The sequence below is a fragment of the Oncorhynchus mykiss genome, chromosome 29 (genome assembly GCF_057628025.1).
Source record: "Oncorhynchus mykiss isolate SJ-2025 chromosome 29, ASM5762802v1, whole genome shotgun sequence".
Taxonomy (NCBI): Eukaryota; Metazoa; Chordata; class Actinopteri; order Salmoniformes; family Salmonidae; genus Oncorhynchus; species Oncorhynchus mykiss.
The window spans coordinates 12,257,800-12,278,961 of NC_143050.1; the positions used below are offsets into that span (position 1 = coordinate 12,257,800).

Genomic DNA, 21,162 nt, shown 5'->3' on the forward strand with positions numbered 1-21,162 from the left:
TGAAACCAGGACAAAGAAGGAAGATGAGCAGCCCATTACCCTAACTATTATCATACAGCTGAAACACATGAACAGCTCAGCACAGACCATACCTTCTCAGTCCACTATCATACTATTTTTACTTTGTTTTTAAAACAACTGTTGTCTGTGTGTTCAGGAGAGTACAGATTACCTGGACAGAGGAGCCACCACTAACTTTAGCAGGAAGGGCCCCAGCACCATCGCCAAGATTAAGGAGGCCCTCAACTTCATGAGGAATCAGCATTTTGAGGTACACTGCCCTGATACTAACAGTGTGTGTAGTGGCTAAGGCTCGAACTGTGTGTGTGTGTCTGTAGTGGCTAAGGCTCTAACAGTGTGTGTGTGTCTGTAGTGGCTAAGGCTCTAACAGTGTGTGTGTGTCTGTAGTGGCTAAGGCTCTAACAGTGTGTGTGTGTGTAGTGGTTAAGGCTCTAACAGTGTGTGTGTGTGTGTGTGTAGTGGTTAAGGCTCTAACACTGTGTGTGTGTAGTGGTTAAGGCTCTAACACTGTGTGTGTGTAGTGGTTAAGGCTCTAACACTGTGTGTGTGTGTGTGTGTAGTGGTTAAGGCTCTAACACTGTGTGTGTGTAGTGGTTAAGGCTCTAACACTGTGTGTGTAGTGGTTAAGGCTCTAACACTGTGTGTGTGTAGTGGTTAAGGCTCTAACACTGTGTGTGTGTAGTGGTTAAGGCTCTAACACTGTGTGTGTGTGTGTAGTGGTTAAGGCTCTAACAGTGTGTGTGTGTAGTGGTTAAGGCTCTAACAGTGTGTGTGTGTGTGTAGTGGTTAAGGCTCTAACACTGTGTGTGTGTAGTGGTTAAGGCTCTAACACTGTGTGTGTGTAGTGGTTAAGGCTCTAACACTGTGTGTGTGTGTGTGTGTAGTGGTTAAGGCTCTAACACTGTGTGTGTGTAGTGGTTAAGGCTCTAACACTGTGTGTGTAGTGGTTAAGGCTCTAACACTGTGTGTGTGTAGTGGTTAAGGCTCTAACACTGTGTGTGTGTAGTGGTTAAGGCTCTAACACTGTGTGTGTGTGTGTAGTGGTTAAGGCTCTAACAGTGTGTGTGTGTAGTGGTTAAGGCTCTAACAGTGTGTGTGTGTAGTGGCTAAGGCTCTAACACTGTGTAGTGGCTAAGGCTTGTTGGGGAATAATCTGAATTAGGTGGTAACATAGGTAAGATGTTTTATATTCATCATATGTTTGTAAGTTACTTCTCATCAGAATGTTATTTTTGTATAATACTGTGGCGGTGTTGCAGTATCTGTTCTATGTCAAGACTTAAGTTGTTTGGGCCGGAGAGAGGGGAGAGGTCAAGCGTGTATCTCTTGGCTCCACAATGTCTGTGTGTCTCTGATCTTGTCAAGATAGGATGGATTTGATATATGCCTGTTGATATGGAGGATTTGTTTATGGTTCTGAGTTTGAGAAAATAACATAGTTTAGGAGACAAAGATGAACGATAAATTAGACCTATGCTGTCTGGCTATGTGTGTCTTTTGCTATTAAAGGATCTCAGTTGCAAGGTGTAAGGGACTCTCAGAGAATTCATTGATAGACACTGAATTGATCTGAGAGTCACAAGGTTGTGATAGAGCTCATATAATTAAAGATGGACTTTGTGATAACTAACTCTGACTTGTGTGTGGTTTGCTCTCATGATTTGGTAAATAAAGGAAATTTCCATGACAGGCTCTAACAGTGTGTGTGTAGTGGCTAAGGCTCTAACAGTGTGTGTGTGTGTAGTGGCTAAGGCTCTAACAGTGTGTGTGTGTGTAGTGGCTAAGGCTCTAACAGTGTGTGTGTGTGTAGTGGCTAAGGCTCTAACAGTGTGTGTGTGTATTGGCTAAGGCTCTAACAGTGTGTGTGTAGTGGCTAAGGCTCTAACAGTGTGTGTTTGTGTAGTGGCTAAGGCTCTAACAGTGTGTGTGTGTGTAGTGGCTAAGGCTCTAACAGTGTGTGTGTGTGTGTAGTGGCTAAGGCTCTAACAGTGTGTGTGTGTGTAGTGGCTAAGGCTCTAACGTGTGTGTGTGTGTGGTGGCTAAGGCTCTAACAGTGTGTGTGTAGTGGCTAAGGCTCTAACCGTGTGTGTGTGTAGTGGCTAAGGCTCTAATGTGTGTGTGTGTGTGTGTAGTGGCTAAGGCTCTAATGTGTGTGTGTGTGTAGTCGCTAAGACTCTAAATGTGTGTTTGTGTAGTGGTTATGGCTCTAACGTGTGTGTGTGTGTGGTGGCTAAGGCTCTAACAGTGTGTTTGGTGGTTAAGGCTTTAACTGTGTGTGTGTGTCTTTCTCTGTCTCCTCCAGGTTCCATTCATCGCCTTCTACAGGAAGGAGTACGTAGAACCGGAGCTCAACATCAACGACCTGTGGAAGGTCTGGCAGTGGGACGAGAAGGTAAAGGATGACCTTTGACATGTGACATAAGACCATGAGGCTCACACGCCTCTGCATTCACCAGCAGTTAGTAACCTTTACAGTTGATACAACCTAAAAGCAATCTCAGTCTCGTTCCATTGTTGATTCTCCTCGTATTAACCCACTTCCTGTCCCTCGACCCCTGACCTCAGTGGTGCCAGCTGAAGAGCAGGAAGCAGAACCTGACACGTCTGTTCCGGAGGATGCAGGGGTACCAGTATGAGCAGATATCTGCCGACCCCGACAAGCCCCTGGCTGACGGCATCAGGCCCCTGGACACTGCTGATATGGAGAGGTACGGTTCCACACAGGGTCCGAGGACATAGGGACTGCTTCCAAAATGGCACCCTACATAGTGCACTACTTTAGACCAGAATAAGTATCCATGGAGAGGTGTGTACGTCCCAACACAGGGCCTCGGGAGAACAGTGGTATTAAGAGGGTCAATGGGACCCGTGATTGACAAGCTCAGTCCTGTATCTTGTGTCAACTTTATAGCAACAGGTCTAAAAAGGACAAATAAAGGAAGTTCAGGAATCATTTGATGATGAACACAACGTGTGTTCAAGTGTTGTAATGCACTAAGGGTCAGTTTCCCGGATACAGATGAAGCATAGAAATGTGTTTTCTTCTCAGGGCTCAGTCTGTGTCTAGAAAGTCAAGACTTCCCATAGCATGGTAGCACATCAAAGTTCAGAAGCCTCATAGCCCCATGTCTTCACAGAAGCCAGGACCCATTTAGTAAAGTCCATCTACTCTTACTGTTCCCCTCTCCAATCCTCTCCTCCGCTGCCCTCGTCCTTCTCCTCCTCTACCCCCTTTCTCCTCCTCTACCCCCTTTCTCCTCCTCTACCCCCTTTCTCCTCCTCTACCCCCTTTCTCCTCCTCTACCCCCTTTCTCCTCCTCTACCCCCTTTCTCCTCGTCTACCCCCTTTCTCCTCGTCTACCCCCTGCCTCCTCGTCTACCCCCTGCCTCCTCGTCTACCCCCTGCCTCCTCGTCTACCCCCTGCCTCCTCCTCTACCCCCTTTCTCCTCGTCTACCCCCTGCCTCCTCGTCTACCCCCTGCCTCCTCGTCTACCCCCTGCCTCCTCCTCTACCCCTGCCTCCTCCTCTACCCCCTGCCTCCTCCTCTACCCCCTGCCCCCTCCTCTACCCCCTGCCCCCTCCTCTACCCCCTGCCCCCTCCTCTACCCCCTTCTCCTCCTCTGCCCCCTCCTCTACCCTCTGCCCCCTCCTCTACCCTCTGCTCCCTCCTCTACCCCCTGCCTCCTCCTCTACCCCCTTCTCCCTCCTCCTCTACCCCCTTCTCCCTCCTCCTCTACCCCCTTCTCCCTCCTCCTCTACCCCCTTCTCCCTCCTCCTCTACCCCCTTCTCCCTCCTCCTCTACCCCCTTCTCCCTCCTCCTCTACCCCCTTCTCCCTCCTCTACCCCCTGCAGACTGAAAGATGTCCAGTCCATAGATGAGCTGAGTGACGTGTATAGTCACTTCCTTCTGTACTATGGCCGAGACATCCCCAAGATGCAGAACGCAGCCAAAGCTGCCAGCAAGAAGAAGAAGAAGAAGAAGATTGAGGTCAACGAGGAAGGTTGGAGGCCATGTGGACAATTATAACTGATTGCTATAATAGTGAATAACTATATTGTTAACCCAGAAATGATTTGATAAGGAGATCAAAATGGCTGCCATGGGGATTTCGATGTTTCCTTATTTCTTTGAAATCACACCCTGAGGCTAAAATATCAAAGCAAGGTGTTGTTGTTGTATAAAGTTAAATAACAGCACCTTTTCAACAACCCTGTTTAGATTTTTTTTTTTGTGATTTCCACCCTCTACACATCATGTCTTTTCCCATTCCTTTCAGGTGAGGAGGAAGAAGTGGAGGAAGAGGAGGAGGTGGAGGAAGAGAAGGGGCCGGACCTGAAGCTGGCATCTCGTAGAGACATGTACAGCATCTGTCAGAGCGCTGGGCTCGGTGAGTCACCTCTGACCTCTCGTCTATTTTTCTGTACTGAGTGGGACCTAAGCTTGACTTCATTGTGCTTGTGATTGCTGAAAGGGGCTTGACATGTGAAACGTGAAGAAAATATTCCCTGCTCTGCCTCAAGACATTACTTCTGGCAACCTGTCTCATCCTTTTCAAATTCTGCAGAGGCTGACGTGTTACATTATGAATGCACTGGGACATGTTATTGTCACGACGCATCAGGAACTGACAGCTTCTCTGTTAATGTCACGACGCATCGCATCAGGAACTAACAGCTTTTCTGTTAATGTCACGACGCATCAGGAACTGACAGCTTCTCTGTTAATGTCACGACGCATCACATCAGGAACTAACAGCTTTTCTGTTAATGTCACGACGCATCGCATCAGGAACTAACAGCTTTTCTGTTAATGTCACGACGCATCAGGAACTAACAGCTTCTCTGTTAATGTCACGACGCATCGCATCAGGAACTAACAGCTTTTCTGTTAATGTCACGACGCATCAGGAACTAACAGCTTCTCTGTTAATGTCACGACGCATCGCATCAGGAACTAACAGCTTTTCTGTTAATGTCACGACGCATCGCATCAGGAACTAACAGCTTCTCTGTTAATGTCACGACGCATCGCATCAGGAACTAACAGCTTCTCTGTTAATGTCACGACGCATCGCATCAGGAACTAACAGCTTCTCCGTTTATTTTTCTCTTGCTCACACACACACACACAGATGGCCTGGCTAAGAAATTTGGGCTGACTCCAGAGCAGTTTGGAGAGAATCTGAGAGACAGCTACCAGCGTCACGAGACAGAGCAGTTCCCTGCCGAGCCTGTGGAGTTGGCTAAAGACTACGTCTGCAGGTAACCACACACACACACATACACACACACACACAAAGAGCAGGGTAAAACGCTTAATGTAACGACACACACACACACACAAAGAGCAGGGTAAAACGCTTAATGTAACGACACACACACACACACACACACACACACACACACACAGAGCAGGGTAAAACGCTTAACGAAATGACACACACACAGAGCAGGGTAAAACGCTTAACGTAAAGACACACACAGAGCAGGGTAAACCGCTTAACGCAACGACACACACACAGAGCAGGGTAAACCGCTTAACGCAACGACACACACAGAGCAGGGTAAACTGCTTAACGCAACGACACACACAGAGCAGGGTAAACCGCTTAACGTAACGACACACACACACACACACAGAGCATGGTAAAACAATTAACTCTGTAGAGTTGGCCAAAGAATAAGTCAGCAGTTAACCACACATACACACGGACCCCCCTAGCTCTCCCTCTGTGTGTGTAGCCAGTTTAACAGCCCTGAGGTGGTGTTGGAGGGGACCCGTTATATGGTTGCGATGCAGATTGCCAGGGAGCCTCTGGTCAGACACGTCCTCAGACAGACGTTCCAGGAGAGAGCCAAGATCAACATCAAGCCCACCAAGAAGGGAAAGAAGGTACGGGAACCAAGACACTGCATTAACCGTGTTCATGTTATTGATGGTCGGTATCCAGGGTAGAGACAGGCTGTGTAATGTTATTGATGGTAGGTATCCAGAGTAGAGACAGGCTGTGTAATGTTATTGATGGTAGGTATCCAGAGTAGAGACGGGCTGTGTAATGTTATTGATGGTAGGTATCCAGAGTAGAGACAGGCTGTGTAATGTTATTGATGGTAGGTATCCAGAGTAGAGACAGGCTGTGTAATGTTATTGATGGTAGGTATCCAGAGTAGAGACGGGCTGTGTAATGTTATTGATGGTAGGTATCCAGAGTAGAGACAGGCTGTGTAATGTTATTGATGGTAGGTATCCAGAGTAGAGACAGGCTGTGTAATGTTATTGATGGTAGGTATCCAGAGTAGAGACGGGCTGTGTAATGTTATTGATGGTAGGTATCCAGAGACAGGCTGTGTAATGTTATTGATGGTAGGTATCCAGAGTAGAGACAGGCTGTGTAATGTTATTGATGGTAGGTATCCAGAGTAGAGACAGGCTGTGTAATGTTATTGATGGTCGGTATCCAGAGTAGAGACAGGCTGTGTAATGTTATTGATGGTAGGTATCCAGAGTAGAGACAGGCTGTGTAATGTTATTGATGGTAGGTATCCAGAGTAGAGACAGGCTGTGTAATGTTATTGATGGTAGGTATCCAGAGTAGAGACGGGCTGTGTAATGTTATTGATGGTAGGTATCCAGAGTAGAGACGGGCTGTGCAATGTTATTGATGGTAGGTATCCAGAGTAGAGACGGGCTGTGCAATGTTATTGATGGTAGGTATCCAGAGTAGAGACAGGCTGTGTAATGTTATTGATGGTAGGTATCCAGAGTAGAGACAGGCTGTGTAATGTTATTGATGGTAGGTATCCAGAGTAGAGACGGGCTGTGTAATGTTATTGATGGTAGGTATCCAGAGTAGAGACAGGCTGTGTAATGTTATTGATGGTAGGTATCCAGAGTAGAGACAGGCTGTGTAATGTTATTGATGGTAGGTATCCAGAGACAGGCTGTGTAATGTTATTGATGGTAGGTATCCAGAGTAGAGACGGGCTGTGTAATGTTATTGATGGTAGGTATCCAGAGACAGGCTGTGTAATGTTATTGATGGTCGGTATCCAGAGTAGAGACAGGCTGTGTAATGTTATTGATGGTAGGTATCCAGAGTAGAGACAGGCTGTGTAATGTTATTGATGGTAGGTATCCAGAGTAGAGACGGGCTGTGTAATGTTATTGATGGTAGGTATCCAGAGTAGAGACAGGCTGTGTAATGTTATTGATGGTAGGTATCCAGAGTAGAGACAGGCTGTGTGATGTTAATGATGGTAGGTATCCAGGGTAGAGACAGGCTGTGTAATGTTATTGATGGTAGGTATCCAGAGTAGAGACAGGCTGTGTAATGTTATTGATGGTAGGTATCCAGAGTAGAGACGGGCTGTGTAATGTTATTGATGGTAGGTATCCAGGGTAGAGACAGGCTGTGTAATGTTATTGATGGTTGGTATCCAGAGTAGAGACAGGCTGTGTAATGTTATTGATGGTCGGTATCCAGAGTAGAGACAGGCTGTGTAATGTTATTGATGGTAGGTATCCAGAGACGGGCTGTGTAATGTTATTGATGGTAGGTATCCAGAGACGGGCTGTGTAATGTTATTGATGGTAGGTATCCAGAGATGGGTTGTGGGAACTTTGCTCTGTATCACCATTCCTTTACTATTGTTTAACTGAGAAGGAACTAACCTGGGATCCAGTGCTGGACTAACACACATAACAAACTCAGTGAGATCTGTCTTTAGACCACAGCCAACATAACAAACACAACAAAACAACAGCATGTTGATCTTATAATGTTTAGCGTTGGTGTAAGTGTGTAGAATACCGTGTCCTATTAACTTGACTCCTACAACAAATGGTGTAGAAATGTCTGGTTTAAGATGTGATCCTCTTCTCTGTCCTCATGCCGTGTTGACCTGACTGGTTTGTTATAGGACATGGACGAGGCCCACTTTGGCTACTCCTTCAAGTACCTGAAGAACAAGCCAGTGAAGGAACTGAACGGAGACCAGTTCTTAAAGATGTGCCAGGCTGAGGAGGAGGGGCTTCTCACCATAGACATCTGCATCGATCTCCTAGGGGTCAAAGGGTAAGGCGCGGCGGCATCGACCTCCATAGGGGTCGAAGGGTAAAATGGAGGGCCAAACCATAGAGAATTAAAGGTTGTATTAGCATGGGCAGCACCTTTGAGGGCTTCCACCTTTTTAATGTAGTCAACTGGGTAGGACTCCCAACTTCATTGGCTGATGCCTCCTGGTGACCCTGTTGGAGTCATGTACAACCGGGTCATTAGGAAGGATCAGCAAATCGTGAAGAAGAAAATGGACTACAGAATAGCCTCAATGGCGCTGCCCATGCTGTCACAGCCGCTCTAATGGCACAGATACAAAGATGAGTCCTCGATCTATCCAAACTCATGACTTAAAGTTTCTCTGAATGGTCAAACTTACCCCCTCCCTCTCTCTCTCTCCTCTCTCCATCCCTCTCTCTCCATCCCTCTCTCTCCTCTCTGCCAACCCCCCTCCCTCTCTCTCTCCTCTCTCCATCCCTCTCTGCCAACCCCCTTCCCTCTCTCTCTCCTCTCTCCATCCCTCTCTGCCACCCCCCCTTCCCCCTCTCTCTCCTCTCTCCATCCCTCTCTCTCCTCTCTGCCAACCCCCCTCCCTCTCTCTCTCCTCTCTCCATCCCTCTCTGCCAACCCCCTTCCCTCTCTCCATCCCTCTCTCTCATCTCTGCCAACCCCCTTCCCTCTCTCTCTCCTCTCTCCATCCCTCTCTGCCACCCCCCCCCCTTCCCCCTCTCTCTCCTCTCTCCATCCCTCTCTGCCAACCCCCTTCCCTCTCTCCATCCCTCTCTCTCCTCTCTGCCAACCCCCTTCCCTCTCTCCATCCCTCTCTCTCCTCTCTGCCACCCCCTCTCCCCAGGGTTGCAGGTGACCAGACATACTTTGATGAGATCAAGCAGTTTTACTACAGAGATGAGTTCAGTCACCAGGTGCAGGAGTGGAACAGACAGAGGACCCTGGCCATCGAACGCTCCCTCACACAGTTCCTGTACCCTCAGATGGCCAAGGAACTCAAGAACAAACTCATCGCGGAGGCCAAGGAAAACATCATCAAGGTAGACCATGTTACAACAAACCTAGTTACTTCCAGGACTCTCTGTATCCCATAGGATGGTGAGTTGACATGACCCGACCATTGGAGATTTGTGAATTCCACTTGTTCCAGCACTTCTTGTGAATAAGTGTTTCAAGCATAAATTAGGTCACGTGGTGTCTAATTCCTCTTCACCTTTGACCCCAGTCGTGTTGCAGGAGGCTGTAGAACTGGCTGAAGGTGTAGGTTTGTTTACCCTGTGATATTGTCTGGTCCAGTCATGTTGCAGGAGGCTGTATAACTGGCTGAAGGTGTAGGTTTGTTTACCCTGTGATATTGTCTGGTCCAGTCATGTTGCAGGAGGCTGTATAACTGGCTGAAGGTGTAGGTTTGTTTACCCTGTGATATTGTCTGGTCCAGTCATGTTGCAGGAGGCTGTATAATTGGCTGAAGGTGGCTCCTTACAGACCAGACCAGCAGGCGGAGGAGGAGGATGATGATCTGATGGATGAGAGTCAAGGAAAAGGCATCAGAGTCCTGGGAGTGGCCTTCGCAGACAGCAGGTGTGTGTGTCAAAGAGTCATAAGGTGTCTTCCATCCTTGTATTTTGTACCACTCAATAAACAGCCACCATAAATGATTTGTGATATGTTTCGATGAGTGATAACTAAACGTTGTAATTCTGTTACCATAGAGACACGCCAGTGTTCTGTTCACTGATCAACGGAGAGGGAGAGGTCGTGGACTTCCTCCGTCTGCCCTACTTCCTGAAGAGGAGGAACGCATGGAAGGAGGACGAGAGAGACAAAAAGGTACAGACAGACAGACGGACGACAAGAATCTCCTGCCTCTCCTCTCCTCTGCCCTCCTCCCCCCGTCTCTCCTCCCCCCGTCTCTCCTCCCCCCGTCTCTCCTCCCCCCGTCTCTCCTCCCCCCGTCTCTCCTCCCCCCGTCTCTCCTCCCCCCGTCTCTCCTCCCCCCGTCTCTCCTCCCCCCGTCTCTCCTTCCCCTGTCTCTCCTCTCCTCTGCCCTCCTCCCCCCGTCTCTCCTCCCCCGTCTCTCCTTCCCCTGTCTCTCCTCTCCTCTGCCCTCCTCCCCCGTCTCTCCTCCCCCGTCTCTCCTCCCCCGTCTCTCCTCCCCCGTCTCTCCTCCCCCGTCTCTCCTTCCCCCGTCTCTCCTCTCCTCTGCCCTCCTCCCCCGTCTCTCCTCCCCCGTCTCTCCTTCCCCTGTCTCTCCTCTCCTCTGCCCTCCTCCCCCCGTCTCTCCTCCCCCGTCTCTCCTCCCCCGTCTCTCCTCCCCCCGTCTCTCCTCTCCTCTGCCCTCCTCCCCCCGTCTCTCCTCCCCCGTCTCTCCTCCCCCGTCTCTCCTCCCCCGTCTCTCTTCCCCCGTCTCTCCTCCCTCGTCTCTCCTCCCTCGTCTCTCCTCCCCCGTCTCTCCTCCCCCGTCTCTCCTCCCCCGTCTCTCCTTCCCCCGTCTCTCCTTCCCCCGTCTCTCCTTCCCCCGTCTCTCCTTCCCCCGTCTCTCCTCCCCCGTCTCTCCTCCCCCGTCTCTCCTCTGCCCTCCTCCCCCCGTCTCTCCTCCCCCGTCTCTCCTTCCCCTGTCTCTCCCCCGCCCTCCTCCCCCGTCTCTCCTCCCCCGTCTCTCCTTCCCCTGTCTCTCCCCCCTCGTCTCTCCTCCCCCTTCTCTCCTCCCTCGTCTCTCTTCCCCTGTCTCTCCCCCCTCGTCTCTCCTCTGCCCTCCTCCCCCCGTCTCTCCTCCCTCGTCTCTCCTTCCCCTGTCTCTCCCCCCTCGTCTCTCCTTCCCCCGTCTATGCATTAGCAGTTATAATCATCACCTCGTCATTGATGTTGTTGTAGGAAGTGTTTTTTCCAGTGTTTCACCTTCCATTAAGTAGCTTATCTCTGTTGCCTCCTAAATCATTTGGCTTCAGTTGGTTTCGATAGAGCACTTTGATGTCAGCTGGCCTATAGGCTGCTATGGGGAAAACCTTGTTGCTGATCTCAGTGTTTGATTTTGAGGCTGTACCGCATTTATATTGGAGTCATTTAGCAGACGCTCTTATCCAGAGCGACTAACAGGAGCAAATAGGTTTAAGTGCCTTGCTCAAGGGCACATCAACAGATTTATCACCTAGTCGACTCGGGAATTCAAAACCAGCAACCTTTCGGTGACTGGTCCAACGCTCTTAACCGCCAGACTACCTGTATTCTAGTGATCTGATGGTGTGTTTGGTCTCCTCAGCTCCAGGACATTGAGAACCTGAAGAAGTTCCTGACCAGTAAGAAGCCTCACGTGGTGGCTGTTGCCGGGGAGAATAGGTGAGTTCCACTACTCCTCTGTCTTTCATACCCTCCTGGAAGCAAAGCACCAGGACACCTGTCACCAGGACACCTGGCCTGTTCTTTCCTATTGGACATTTTCAGAAAAAACTTCCTCAGTTCCCTGTGCGTGTTCTGTTTGTTGCACTAATTGTGTGTGTCTGTGTGTGTGTAGGGACGCCCACATGATAATGGAGGACATTAAGAGGACAGTGAGTGAGTTGGAGCAGGAGTCTTCTCTGCCTGCTGTGGGAGTGGAGCTGGTAGACAACGAACTGGCCATGCTCTATATGAACAGTACCAAATCTCAGGTACACTCACACACACTCCTTAAACACATACTGTACACACAGTCCACATGAACTCCAAGAAATCAAGTTGGACACTTGCAGCATGAATACAAAGCTGCATCTACAGTCGTGGCCAAGAGCTTTGAGAATGACACAAATATTAATTTTCACAAAGTCTGCTGCCTCAGTGTCTTTAGATATTTTTGTCAGATGTTACTATGGAATACTGCAGTATAATTCCAAGCATTTCATAAGTGTCAAAGGCTTTTATTGACAATTACATGAAGTTGATGCAAAGAGTCAATATTTGCAGTGTTGACCCTTCTTTTTCAAGACCTCTGCAATCCGCCCTGGCATGCTGTCTGTCAATTATCTTCTGGGCCACATCCTGACTGATGGCAGCCCATTCTTGCATAATCAATGCTTGGAGGAGTTCAGAATTTGTGGGATTTTGTTTGTCCACCCGCCTCTTGAGGATTGACCACAAGTTCTCAATGGGATTAAGGTCTGGGGAGTTTCCTGGACATGGACCCAACATATTGATGTTTTGTTCCCCGAGCTTTTGTCTTATGGCAAGGTGCTCCATCATGCTGGAAACTGCATTGTTCGTCACCAAACTGTTCCTGGATGGTTGGGAGAAGTTGCTCTCGGAGGATGTGTTGGTACCATTCTTTATTCATGGCTGTGTTCTTAGGCAAAATGATGGGTGAGCCCACTCCCTTGGCTGAGAAGCAACCCCACACATGAATGGTCTCAGCTTGCTTTACTGTTGGCATGACACAGGACTGATGGTAGCGCTTAGCTTGTCTTCTCCAGACAAGCTTTTTTCCAGATGCCCCAAACAATCGGAACGGGGATTCATCAGAGAAAATGACTTTATCCCAGTCCTCAGCAGTCCAATCCCTGTACCTTTTGCAGAATATCAGTCTGTCCCTGATGTTTTTCCTGGAGAGAAGTGGCTTCTTTGCTGCCCTTCTTGACACCAGGCCATCCTCCAAAAGTCTTCTCCTCACTCTGCGTGCTGATGCACTCACACCTGCCTGCTGCCACTTCTGAGCAAGCTCTGTACTGGTGGGGCCCCGATCCCGCAGCTGAATCAACATTAGGAGACGGTCCTGGCGCTTGCTGGACTTTCTTGGGGGCCCTGAAGCATTCTTCACAACAATTGAACTGCTCTCCTTGAATTTCTTGATGATCCGATAAATGGTTGATTTAGGTGCAATCTTACTGGCAGCAATATCCTTGCCTGTGAAGCCATTTTTGTGCAAAGCAGTGATGGCAGCACATGTTTCCTTGCAGGTAACCACGGCTGACAGAGGAAGAACAATGATTCCAAGCACCACCCTCCTTTTGAAGCTTCCAGCCTGTTATTCAAACTCAATCAGCATGACAGAGTGATCTCCAGCCTTGTCCTCAACAAACACTCACACCTGTGTTAACGAGAGAATCAGCTGGTCCTTTTGTGGCAGGGCTGAAATGCAGTGGAAATGTTTTTTTGAAGATTCAGTTCATTTGCATGTCAGAGGGACTTTGCAATTAATTGCAATTCATCTGATCACTCATAACATTCTGGAGTATATGTAAATTGCCGTCATACAAACTAAGGCAGCAGACTTTGTGAAAATTAATATTTGTCACACTAATCTAACCATGTTTCTCTGTTCTCTATTCCCCCCCCAGACTGAATTCCGTGACTACCCTCCCCTGCTGCGCCAGGCTGTGTCAGTAGCCAGGAAGATTCAGGATCCTCTAGTGGAGTACGCTCAGGTCTGCAGCTCAGACGAAGACATCCTCTGCCTCAAACTACACCCTCTACAGGTCAGAGTGTGTGTGAACGGGGGGGGGGAGGCTTTGTCTGATCAATGCCATTTTGGGTTGGAATTGTCCTTTTAAGTGGCCTTTGCAGGTACTGAAGGGGACATTATTTGATGTTTCTTGAACACTTTCCCTCTCCCTCCAGGAGCATGTAGTTAAGGAGGACCTGCTGAGTGCTCTGTACTGTGAGTTTATAAACCGGGTCAACGAGGTGGGGGTGGATGTGAACAGAGCCATCTCTCACCCCTACACACAGAGCCTGGTTCAGTTCGTCTGTGGCCTCGGACTCAGGAAGGGATCCCACCTGCTCAAGGTCTGTGTCTCACTGTCTCTCTCTCTCGGTCTGTCTCTCTCTCTCTCTCTCTCTCTCGGTCTCTCTCTCTCTCTCGGTCTGTCTCTCTCTCTCGGTCTCTTTGTCTGTCTCTCTCGGTGTGTCTCTGTCTGTCTCTCTGTCTCTCTCTCTGTCTGTCTCTCTGTCTGTCTCTCTCTCTGTCTGTCTCTCTCTCTGTCTGTCTCTCTGTCTGTCTGTCTCTCTCTCTGTCTGTCTCTCTCTCTGTCTGTCTCTCTCTCTGTCTGTCTCTCTCTCTGTCTGTCTCTCTCTCTGTCTGTCTCTCTCTCTGTCTGTCTGTCTCTCTCTCGGTCTGTGTCTCTCTCTCTCGGTCTGTGTCTCTCTCTCTCGGTCTGTGTCTCTCTCTCTCGGTCTGTGTCTCTCTCTCTCGGTCTGTGTCTCTCTCTCTCGGTCTGTGTCTCTCTCTCTCTCTCGGTCTGTGTCTCTCTCTCTCTCTCGGTCTGTGTCTCTCTCTCTCTCTCGGTCTGTGTCTCTCTCTCTCGGTCTGTGTCTCTCTCTCTCGGTCTGTGTCTCTCTCTCTCTCGGTCTGTGTCTCTCTCTCTCTCTCGGTCTGTGTCTCTCTCTCTCTCTCGGTCTGTGTCTCTCTCTCTCTCTCGGTCTGTGTCTCTCTCTCTCGGTCTGTGTCTCTCTCTCTCGGTCTGTGTCTCTCTCTCTCGGTCTGTGTCTCTCTCGCTCTCTCGGTCTGTGTCTCTCTCGCTCTCTCGGTCTGTGTCTCTCTCGCTCTCTCGGTCTGTGTCTCTCTCGCTCTCTCGGTCTGTGTCTCTCTCGCTCTCTCGGTCTGTGTCTCTCTCGCTCTCTCGGTCTGTGTCTCTGTCTCTCTCGGTGTGTCTGTCTCTGTCTCTCTCGCCCAGTGCAGGTTTTGAGTCAGAGCCTTGTTCAGTATGTCTGTTGTTCCTTAGTGTTTACGCCACACCTCTCCATGGTCTGTATTGTCTCTCTCTGCTGTTGAGTCCTGTGTCATGTTTATCTTGACCCATGTCCTGTGTTTCAAGAGTAGAATTAGACATTTTTACACTATTATTATTATATTGTCTCTCCTACCCTTCTGTGTGGGTGTGTGTGTGTGTGGTGCTTCATCCCTGTACATGGTCTGTAATGTTTCTCTCCTCTCCTGGTCCAGATCCTGAAGCAGAACAACACTCGTCTGGAGAACAGGACTCAGCTGGTCACTATGTGTCACATGGGCCCCAAGGTCTTCATCAACTGTGCCGGCTTCATCAAGATAGACACCGCCTCTCTCGGAGACAGGTACGTGGTTGGCTGTGCCAGGAGGGTATGAATATTTATCCATGGTGTATCCATAGTCCCCTGTATGTTGTTGACGCTCTCTCTCCTCTCCCCCCTCACTTATCTCTCTCCTCTCCCCCTCACCTCTCTCTCTCCTCTCCCCCCTCACTTCTCTCTCTCCTCTCCCCCCTCACTTCTCTCTCTCTCCTCTCCCCCCTAACTTCTCTCTCTCCTCTCCCCCCTCACTTCTCTCTCTCCTCTCCCCCTCACTTCTCTCTCTCTCCTCTCTCTCTCTCTCTCTCCTCTCCCCCCTCACTTCTCTCTCCTCTCCCCCCTCACTTCTCTCTCTCTCTCTCTCCTCTCCCCCCTAACTTCTCTCTCTCCTCTCCCCCTCACCTCTTTCTCTCTCCTCTCCCCCTCACCTCTCTCTCCTCTCCCCCTCACCTCTCTCTCTCCTCTCCCCCCTCACCTCTCTCTCTCCTCTCCCCCCTCACCTCTCTCTCTCCTCTCCCCCCTCACCTCTCTCTCCTCTCCCCCTCACCTCTCTCTCTCCCCCTCACCTCTCTCTCTCCCCCTCACCTCTCTCTCTCCCCCTCACCTCTCTCTCCCCCTCACCTCTCTCTCTCCTCTCCCCCTCACCTCTCTCCTCTCCCCCTCACCTCTCTCTCTCCCCTCTCCCCCCTCACCTCTCTGTCCCCTCTCCCCCTCACCTCTCTCTCCCCTCTCCCCCCTCACCTCTCTCTCTCTCCTCTCCCCCTCACCTCTCTCTCTCCCCTCTCCCCCCTCACCTCTCTCTCTCCCCTCTCCCCCCTCACCTCTCTCTCTCCCCTCTCCCCCCTCACCTCTCTCCCCTCTCCCCCCTCACCTCTCTCTCCCCTCTCCCCCCTCACCTCTCTCTCCCCCCTCACCTCTCTCTCCCCTCTCCCCCCTCACCTCTCTCTCTCCCCCCTCACCTCTCTCTCTCCCCTCTCCCCCCTCACCTCTCTCTCTCCCCTCTCTCACCTCTCTCTCCCCTCTCCCCCCTCACCTCTCTCTCCCCTCTCCCCCCTCACCTCTCTCTCCCCCCTCACCTCTCTCTCCCCCCTCACCTCTCTCTCCCCCCTCACCTCTCTCTCCCCCCTCACCTCTCTCTCTCCTCTCCCCCCTCACCTCTCTCTCTCCTCTCCCCCTCATCTCTCTCTCCCCCTCACCTCTGTCTCCCCCCTCATTTCTCTCTCTCTCTCTCTCTCCAGTACTGACTCATACATCGAGGTTCTGGATGGGTCCCGGGTGCACCCGGAGACATATGAGTGGGCCAGAAAGATGGCGGTGGACGCTCTGGAATACGACGAGTCAGCGGAGGACGCCAACCCGGCCGGAGCGCTGGAGGAAATCCTGGAAAACCCGGAGCGCCTCAAAGATCTGGACCTGGATGCTTTTGCTGAGGAACTGGAGAGACAGGTACAGGAAGAGACAAGGGGTTGTGTGTAGCACACCGTTGTATAGTAATAGCTGTCATAGGTGTTATAGTTATCATAGGTGTCATAGGTGTTATAGTTATCATAGGTGTCATAGGTGTTATAATTATCATAGGTGTCATAGGTGTTATAGCTAGCTGTCATAGGTGTTATAGCTAGCTGTCATAGGTGTTGTAGCTGTCATAGGTGTTATAGCTAGCTGTCATAGGTGTTGTAGCTGTCATAGGTGTTATAGCTGTCATAGGTGTTGTAGCTGTCATAGGTGTTGTAGCTGTCATAGGAACAGGGTTGGAGTTAAAACCTACAGGAGGATATCTCTCCAGGAACAGGGTTGTAGGGTTATGGTAACAAGGGCATATCATTTTTACACACTAACCTGTGTTTTTCCTGTGGTTGTAGGGTTATGGTAACAAGGGCATCACCCTGTATGATATCCGTGCTGAGTTGAGCTGCAGGTATAAGGACTTGAGAGTTCCCTACAGAGCTCCTAACACCGAGGAGGTGTTTAACCTGCTTACCAAGGAGACACCAGAGACCTTCTATATAGGTATACACACCTTTACCTTCTGTCAGTATACACACACACACCTTTACCTTCTATATAGGTATACACACACACACCTTTACCTTCTATGTAGGTATACACACCTTTACCTTCTATGTAGGTATACACACCTTTACCTTCTATGTAGGTATACACACCTTTACCTTCTATGTAGGTATACACACCTTTACCTTCTATGTAGGTATACACACCTTTACCTTCTATGTAGGTATACACACCTTTACCTTCTATGTAGGAATACACACCTTTACCTTCTATGTAGGTATACACACCTTTACCTTCTATGTAGGTATACACACCTTTACCTTCTATGTAGGTATACACACCTCTACCTTCTATGTAGGTATAAAAGCCACCCTAATTCACTCACACTGCCTTCACACACTCTCAGATTCTGTCAGATTCTACAGTTGCCCCGTCTCTGTCTCCAGGTAAGCTGATCACCAGTGTTGTGACCGGTATAGCTCACCGGCGCCCCCAGGGGGAGAGTTATGACCAGGCCATTAGGAACGACGCTACAGGGCTGTGGCAGTGCCCCTTCTGTCAACAGGACAACTTCCCTGAACTCAGCGAGGTGAGAAGTCATGTTCCCCAGGACTCTGACGTCTCTCTGATGTGTTCTAATATCTCCACATGATGGATTATTTATTTCTAAATTATTTATTTGCTCTTTTTTTCTGCCTACCTTTACATTCTCCTCCAACTTTCTCTTCCTCTCTCTCTTCCTCTCCTCTCTCTCTTCCTGTCTTCCTCTCTCTTCCTGTCTTCCTCTCCCATCTTTCTCTTCCGCTCCTCTCTTTCTCTTCCTCTCCCATCTTTCTCTTCCTCTCCTCTCTCTTCCTCTCTTCCTCTCCCATCTTTCTCTTCCTCTCCTCTCCCATCTTTCTCTTCCTCTCCTCTCCCATCTCTCTCTTCCTCTCCCTTCTCCTCTTTCTCTCCCCTCCTCTCTTCCTCTCCTCTCTTCCTCTCCCTCCTCTCTTCCTCTCCTCTCTCTTCTTCTCCTCTCTCTCTTCCACTCTTCCTCTCCTCCTCTCTTCCACTCTCCCTCTCCTCCTCTCTTCCACTCTCCCTCTCTCTTTCCCCCCTTTCTCTCTCTCTGCTAGGTGTGGAACCATTTTGACAGTGGTTCGTGTCCTGGCCAGGCTATAGGTGTGAGGGCTCGGATGGACAACGGTGTCCAGGGCTTCATCCCCACCAAGTTCCTCAGTGACAAGGTGGTCAAACACCCTGAGGAGAGGGTGAAGGTGAGACACACAGACCTGCCATACACACTGTCTCACTGTCACACAAACCAACACACACACATACCATTCTGGTCCTTTAGAGCACACCCACCAAGGCTTTGATTCCCCATCTTCTAGCTCTCTCTCTCTCTTCAGGGCTCGATCTGTTGGTGACTGAAGTTGGTTCAGCTGTTTCAGTACCTGTACAAGTGTTCACCTAACTCCTCCTCTCCCAGGTGGGTATGACGGTACACTGTCGCATCATGAAGATTGACATTGAGAAGTTCAACGTGGACCTGACATGTCGTACGTCTGACCTGATGGATAAAAACAACGAGTGGAAGCTCCCTAAAGACAGTTACTACGACTTCGACACGGAGACAGAGGACACCAAGACAGAGGAGGAACGCAAGAAGAAACAGCAGAGAACCAGTTAGTAAACAGTATTATATAGAGAACCAGTTAGTAAACAGCCAGTAAACAGTATTATACAGAAAACCAGTTAGTAAACAGTATTATACAGAGAACCAGTTAGTAAACAGTATTATACAGAAAACCAGTTAGTAAACAGCCAGTAAACAGTATTCTACAGAGAACCAGTTAGTAAACAGCCAGTAAACAGTATTATACAGAGAACCAGTTAGTAAACAGTATTATATAGAGAACCAGTTAGTAAACAGCCAGTAAACAGTATTATACAGAAAACCAGTTAGTAAACAGCCTGTAAACAGTATTATACAGAGAACCAGTTAGTAAACAGCCAGTAAACAGTATTATACAGAGAACCAGTTAGTAAACAGTATTATACAGAAAACCAGTTAATAAACAGTATTATACAGAGAACCAGTTAGTAAACAGCCAGTAAACAGTATTATACAGAAAACCAGTTAGTAAACAGCCAGTAAACAGTATTATACAGAGAACCAGTTAGTAAACAGCCAGTAAACAGTATTATACAGAGAACCAGTTAGTAAACAGTATTATATAGAGAACCAATTAGTAAACAGCCAGTAAACAGTATTATACAGAAAACCAGTTAGTAAACAGCCAGTAAACAGTATTATACAGAGAACCAGTTAGTAAACAGCCAGTAAACAGTATTATACAGAGAACCAGTTAGTAAACAGCCAGTAAACAGTATTATACAGAGAACCAGTTAGTAAACAGCCAGTAAACAGTATTATACAGAGAACAAGTTAGTAAACAGCCAGTAAACAGTATTATACAGAGAACCAGTTAGTAAACAGTATTATACAGAGAACCAGTTAGTAAACAGTATTATACAGAGAACCAGTTAGTAAACAGTATTATGCAGAGAACCAGTTAGTAAACAGCCAGTAAACAGTATTATACAGAGAACAAGTTAGTAAACAGCCAGTAAACAGTATTATACAGAGAACCAGTTAGTGAACAGCCAGTAAACAGTATTATACAGAGAACCAGTTAGTAAACAGCCAGTAAACAGTATTATACAGAGAACCTAACCAGTTAGTAATTATACCAGTACCAGTAAACAGTATTATACAGAGAACCAGTTAGTAAACAGCCAGTAAACAGTATTATACAGAGAACCAGTTAGTAAACAGCCAGTAAACAGTATTATACAGAGAACCAGTTAGTAAACAGCCAGTAAACAGTATTATACAGAGAACCAGTTAATAAAAAGTATTATACAGAGAACCAGTTAGTAAACAGCCAGTAAACAGTATTATGCAGAGAACCAGTTAGTAAACAGTATTATATAGAGAACCAGTTAGTAAACAGCCAGTAAACAGTATTATACAGAGAACCAGTTAGTAAACAGCCTGTAAACAGTATTATACAGAGAACCAGTTAGTAAACAGCCAGTAAACAGTATTATACAGAGAACCAGTTAGTAAACAGCCAGTAAACAGTATTATACAGAGAACCAGTTAGTAAACAGTATTATATAGAGAACCAGTTAGTAAACAGCCTGTAAACAGTATTATACAGAGAACCAGTTAGTAAACAGCCTGTAAACAGTATTATACAGAGAACCAGTTAGTAAACAGCCAGTAAACAGTATTATACAGAGAACCAGTTAGTAAACAGCCAGTAAACAGTATTATACAGAGAACCAGTTAGTAAACAGCCAGTAAACAGTATTATACAGAGAACCCGTTAGTAAACAGTATTATACAGAGAAGCAGTTAGTAAACAGTATTATACAGAGAACCAGTTAGTAAACAGCCAGTAAACAGTATTATACAGAGAACCAGTTAGTACACTGGGTCAGGGTCGGGGCTGAAATATGTTTATATTAAACTTTGTGTACAAAACAAGACTTCAATGTTCTTAAAGTTATTCCCCTTTTCTTTCCCATCCTCCCTCTTTTTCCTCCCTCCATTCACCCTCTTGCCCCCTCTCTTCTCCCTCCATTCACCCTCTTGCCCCCTCTCTTCTCCCTCCATTCACCCTCTTGCCCCCTCTCTTCTCCCTCCATTCACTCTCTTGCCCCCTCTCTTCTCCCTCCATTCACCCTCTTGCCCCCTCTCTTCTCTCTCCAGCCTATATAAAACGTGTGATTGCCCACCCATCCTTCCACAACATCAACTTCAAGCAGGCTGAGAAGATGATGGAGTCCATGGACCAGGGAGATGTTGTTATCAGGCCCAGCAGCAAGGGAGAGAACCACCTTACTGTCACCTGGAAGGTATGGAGGGGGTGATAGGTCAGCGAGACGTTGTCACGTGGAGGGGACGTCTGGAGAGGGGAGGGGATGTAGATGGGTGCATAACCCCCCCCCCCCCGCAGTAAAATAGTGCCCTGATAGGCTACTGTATAAAACAC

At 48.4% G+C, this 21,162-nt stretch overlaps 1 protein-coding gene across 3 annotated transcripts in view; it reads left to right on the forward strand.

Moving 5' to 3' along the window:
- Window positions 1-21,162, forward strand: part of supt6h (SPT6 homolog, histone chaperone and transcription elongation factor) — a 39,119-nt gene that overhangs the window by 6,993 nt on the left and 10,964 nt on the right. For 2 of the 3 annotated variants that reach the window (XM_090226530.1, XM_090226531.1), the window contains exons 9-30: window positions 158-271; window positions 2,324-2,413; window positions 2,587-2,729; window positions 3,876-4,024; window positions 4,301-4,411; window positions 5,156-5,285; window positions 5,766-5,916; window positions 7,944-8,098; window positions 8,934-9,129; window positions 9,528-9,670; window positions 9,802-9,919; window positions 11,349-11,425; window positions 11,601-11,736; window positions 13,396-13,533; window positions 13,676-13,843; window positions 15,000-15,127; window positions 16,339-16,546; window positions 16,963-17,110; window positions 17,560-17,702; window positions 18,232-18,372; window positions 18,588-18,783; window positions 20,880-21,025. In XM_090226530.1, coding sequence (XP_090082656.1) covers window positions 158-271; window positions 2,324-2,413; window positions 2,587-2,729; window positions 3,876-4,024; window positions 4,301-4,411; window positions 5,156-5,285; window positions 5,766-5,916; window positions 7,944-8,098; window positions 8,934-9,129; window positions 9,528-9,670; window positions 9,802-9,919; window positions 11,349-11,425; window positions 11,601-11,736; window positions 13,396-13,533; window positions 13,676-13,843; window positions 15,000-15,127; window positions 16,339-16,546; window positions 16,963-17,110; window positions 17,560-17,702; window positions 18,232-18,372; window positions 18,588-18,783; window positions 20,880-21,025 — 3,129 coding nt within the window. Of the gene's footprint in view, window positions 1-157; window positions 272-2,323; window positions 2,414-2,586; window positions 2,730-3,875; window positions 4,025-4,300; window positions 4,412-5,155; window positions 5,286-5,765; window positions 5,917-7,943; window positions 8,099-8,933; window positions 9,130-9,527; window positions 9,671-9,801; window positions 9,920-11,348; window positions 11,426-11,600; window positions 11,737-13,014; window positions 13,534-13,675; window positions 13,844-14,999; window positions 15,128-16,338; window positions 16,547-16,962; window positions 17,111-17,559; window positions 17,703-18,231; window positions 18,373-18,587; window positions 18,784-20,879; window positions 21,026-21,162 lie in introns of those variants that run through there. The other variant, XR_016493200.1, reaches the window with a different exon arrangement.